Below are 4,765 nucleotides of genomic sequence, written 5' to 3' on the forward strand. Positions count from 1 at the left end.
GGTACGCTAGCTGCCGTCCTCTACATATCCTGGAATGATAGCTAAAGGGATGTTACTTCTGCTTCGCCACCATGGCTAGCATGGCACACACTCTGCTGTGCGCAACCTACCACGATGGCTGCCAAAGGGTTTTACTCCTCTTCAAATGACGCACGACTGACTCTGGCTTTCTTTCCAATTATCTCTCTCTCTCACAGATTGATGGGAACAATCACAAAGCTCAGAGAGTACTGCAGGAAAGGTCTGAGATTCGCCTCCTTTTTTTTTGCTAATTTATTGCAGAGTTTTACGTAAAACAAGAAGAGAACTGAGAAGAGTTGTGATGGCCATTGGAAGCAAGAGGAGTCGGAAGAATTGAATTGATCTTTGGACACCATGGGATTGAGCTTCGATGATCTGACAGAAGCCACATCAGGCGCTGTTGGAGGCCTTGTGAGCACATCCATCCTCTACCCTCTGGACTTGCAAAACCAAATACCAGGCTGAAGCTCGTACTGGTGATTCTCGGAAATACAGCTCTTCCCTCGATGTGTTTAGAGAAGCAATATCATCAAGGCAACTGCTTGGACTTTACCAAGGCATTGTTGTGGCTTATGCATAGTGGTTTAACCACTTTCAGAGACAGATCAGTTCTCTTATGATCTCGTAGACAGTTTACCAGTGCAGTGGAAGATTAGCTTTTGAGCTATTTTGGATTTGGCTCTTTGGGTTTTCAAGCCGTTTAACAGGGGAAACTCTGCCAGATTTTTATGACAATTCAGTAGTGCTATATGTACGCGGCTTGATTGCTTTACAAAGAAGCTTTTGGAATCTCCGTCTCAAGATGAAGCTGCAGCTATTCGTTTTTTCAGTTCTCTAATGTATTGCTCGGATCTATTCTGCAGCAAAGCACCATATCATCCATCAGATATGCGACTTTTGTACAGGTGGTCACTCGATTTTACCTGTCTTTCTTTGGAGATATTCAAGCATCTGTTCTGGTTATGTGTCTGCAGATTCTTGCAATATATCATCAGGCTTTGTCCATTCTTTGGAACATCTGTTCTGCGTTTTGATGAGTAATGCATCTGTAGATTCATGCAATGTATCTTCAGGCCTGTCATAACAGGCTCAAGGACTTAAATGAAGCAAGAGATGTCCATGGGAAAATATCCATGTAACCCAAGATACTCCCTAGTTGTGTAGCTACAAAGGTTGTATTATATGCAAACTCCAATTGGAATCTTTTCTTAACATGTCGATTGGCACGGTCAAGCAGAAAGATCCTTAAGTTCATCTATATATTTATGTGCGGGCCAGTTAGACCTGCAGTTTTGGAACATTGTTGGGGCTGGGCAGACCCAGACCATCTCCCTCTTGTTTGTTCGATTGGGCAGTGGGCATAAGGCTGCTTCTTTTTGGGTCAAATTCTCATGCACTAAGCTGGCATGCCTTGCTAGAAGGGTTTGCTCCGTTTCCCACACTTGTATAGCCATGAAAGTTAAAACTATGACAGAGCAGATGTGTACTTTTTTTAATATATACATCAGCAGCCCAATAATTTACGCCCTGGTGTTAATGGTTTCAGCCTTTAGCATCTGATCGACATTAGCAGCCTGTTCTCTTTTGTATGGTTGGCCTAGAGCACTTCTGAATACCCCCTTTGATTCTTTCATTGGAAAAGGTTGCTGCTTATGAGAATTTTGAGTAATGGAGAAATTTTATTGAAATGGCCTTTGCCATTCCCTGAAATTCAAGGCCAATTTCTTCTCACGTGCTTCTGAAAACAGGGTTTGAACTTTAGATAATGCTTCTTCCATTCTTGCTACACCTGCAGACCCAGTGAGATGCAACACTCGGTCTCTTAAAAGCTGCTGATCTTCCAACACCTGTTTTTGAATGGCCTGATTGTCATGACTTGCATCGGCTCCAGCATTATCAGTGTCATCAGAAATCTAGGTGCACTTCTGTAACATGGAAAGCTCCAATTGACAAGCGACCCATATAAGATCTTCTTCCAAAATTTGGGCATCTTGCACCTTCCAAGCCACAAACTGATAGAGGTATGAGCACCAGGCAGCATCAAACTCTGCAAGCTGCACAGCAAAGGGCCGTACTGAAGAGCTTCCTCAGGCAGAATCAAACTCTGCGCGTCCATGTCTGGGAGATATGCAGGCTTTCCCTCTCTTCTTCTGTCTCAGGACTGGACTACGACACTGCATGGGAGATGTTGTCTATCTCAGGATTGGACTACTTCAACACGAAGTATTCTGTTGACAGCAGTCTGAATGCTACCTCGAAGGCCACATGCGAGCAAATTTGTGCTCAAAATTGCTCCTGTGCAGCAGCATTTTACCATGCCAACACATCGGCTTGCTTCCTTGTGGATATCTTAGAGGGCAGCTTATACCAAACCTTGGATCCACATATTGTGGGTTTTCTTAAGTTTGACAGAAGAGATTTGCATTTCAACTCAACAAGAAGTTCCAATTCTAGAATGGCATCAGCCAGAACGGCTTGGATCATTGGGCTAGCAACAGGCATCGCATGAAGTTTGTTCATCACTCTCCTGGCATTTTCCATCCATGTCAGAAGATCGGCCACTACGAGGAAGCACCACAATGATGGCGAGGATTCAGAGAGTATAGACCAAGGGTTGATAGATTTAGCTGGCATTAGCCCAACAAGATTCTCTTTCAAGGAGCTTGAGGTTGCAACAGGAGGGTTTGTTGAGAAGCTAGGCCAGGGAGGGTTTGGTGCGGTGTATAAGGGTGTGTTGCCGGATGGGCGAACCATCGCAGTTAAGAAGCTAGAGGGTGCACTGCAAGGTCACAAAGAGTTTTATGCAGAGGTAGCAGCATTGGGCAGTATACACCATTGGCATCTTGTGCAAATGTATGGCTTCTGTGCAGAAGCCTCCCATAGGCTCTTGGTTTACGAGTACATGCCCAATGGGTCCTTGGGAAGATGGCTTTTCTCCCCTCTAGATTCTAGGACCCCCATCTTGAACTGGCAAATGAGGCTTCATATAGCTTTAGGCATGGCTAAAGGCCTTTCTTATTTACACATAGACTGCAAAGACAAGATCCTCCATCTAGATATCAAGCCTCAAAATGTGTTGCTAGATGCCAATTTCGTGGCCAAACTTGCTGACTTCGGACTATCTAGGTTTGTCAGCAGAGAAGAAAGATATGTTTTCACAACAATGAGGGGGACACCAGGGTATGTGGCACCTGAATGGCTCTTGGATTCTGTCGTCACAGAAAAGAGCGATGTGTACAGCTTTGGCATGGTGTTGCTGGAGCTGATAAGTGGGCGAAGGAATCACATCCGGCCATTGGCTTTGCGAGAGACCATGAGTGATGCAGGTTATGTGATGGAGAATTGCTACTTTCCAGCTCTGGCCTTGAGGATGGTGAAGGAGAAGAGAGGTGTGGAGCTGGTGGATGCAAGGCTGGGGCATGAATTTGATGGGGACGAAGCCAAGAAAATAGTGAGAATTGCTCTGCTATGTGTCCAGGAGGACTCCACAAGGAGACCTGACATGTGCAAGGTAGTGCAAATGCTGGATAAGGACTATGGGGAGGTCCCTGATCCTCCCCTCACTCAGAGTTTGCATGCCTTTCTGGAAGCCCATTTGCATATGATGAGATTGTCAACCAGCTCATTATCATTGGCCTCTTGTGATGGGGCCGACGATATCCATGAAAACAGCTGCTGTTTTGAGTACTCCCAGTTGTGAGCCAGGTAGTCTGTACTGCTGAGATTGATCTTTCCCATATTTTTTCAGAAGGTAGTGTAAAGAAACTAAGGCTTCATTAGGGCTGCAGCCCTTTGATTGAAATATTTAGATTGCCATATCCTGGCAAAGGTACATTGCATCCGTAGCATGTTCGTTTAATTGTTATACCGAACGTTTTGTTTCATGCGACTGCTGTTGCTTCGGAGGCATTTGATTGTTTTTACTGGGAATGAGATCATTGTGCATGCTCAGAACGTCACAGCATGGCTCCCTCACTCTCTACGTTGCAAGAGCCCGGGTTAACACAGATGCCATAGTCTCCACAGTAGTTAGGAAGGAGGCATGCGCTGGTAGAGCTGTTGATGAGATCCCAGGCATCCAAGGGAGCTGGTGATATTGGCCATCACCAGGCAGGCATCCTAGTTTTGCTCACCAGGAAGGAAACAGGTAGGCAGAGTGCGCACCATTGAATATTGGCCATTCTCAGTTTTGCTCACCTGTTTGAAGGTGGACAACTCTTATATGCTCTTAGAGGTTTGGCAACAATGATGGGTCAGTGGCTTCTTTTGCTTGGCTGGCAAGCATTGGAGAAATATAATCTTCAAGTTGCACTTAGTGTATAGTGGCTCATGGTGCAAAAACAAGTTATAATAAAAGATACAGTCATTGGAAGTTTAAGCCTAGATAATGTTAATGTAGTAGAATAGGGACAATTTGGATTTCACATTATAGTTTGCTACTTAATTGGCAAAAATTCTATTATTCACTTTTACTTTATTAAAATCACTTTTTAAATTAATTATTTTTCTATTATTATTTATATAAAAAATATTAAAATAGCATTCTATGAGATTTGATTATGTCATTATATGCCTCCTATATGCTAAGTTTATATGATAAAGTTACTACATAGATGTGATATATTATAATTTCTTATATGGTAACTTTTTCGATGAAGTTACTATATAGATAATGCCTATTTCTGAAGTTACTATATAGTAAATTTTTTTAATAAAGTTACTATATAGATAGTTATGATAATAA

General features: G+C 43.2%; 1 protein-coding gene across 1 annotated transcript; it reads left to right on the forward strand.

The window, feature by feature from the left end:
• The first annotated feature begins 375 nt into the window (after positions 1-375).
• LOC148013341 (putative receptor-like protein kinase At5g20050) lies at positions 376-3,721 on the forward strand. The gene is made up of 6 exons (XM_087667874.1): positions 376-432; positions 482-555; positions 667-772; positions 885-980; positions 1,074-1,156; positions 2,572-3,721. Exons 1-6 carry the CDS (start codon positions 376-378, stop codon positions 3,719-3,721), a joined length of 1,566 nt encoding a protein of 521 aa, XP_087524000.1.
• The last annotated feature ends 1,044 nt before the right edge of the window (positions 3,722-4,765 follow it).

Source organism: Lygodium microphyllum, chromosome 26 (genome assembly GCF_053477565.2).
Source record: "Lygodium microphyllum isolate KBCC chromosome 26, Lygodium_microphyllum_v1.1.10, whole genome shotgun sequence".
Classification (NCBI taxonomy): Eukaryota; Viridiplantae; Streptophyta; class Polypodiopsida; order Schizaeales; family Lygodiaceae; genus Lygodium; species Lygodium microphyllum.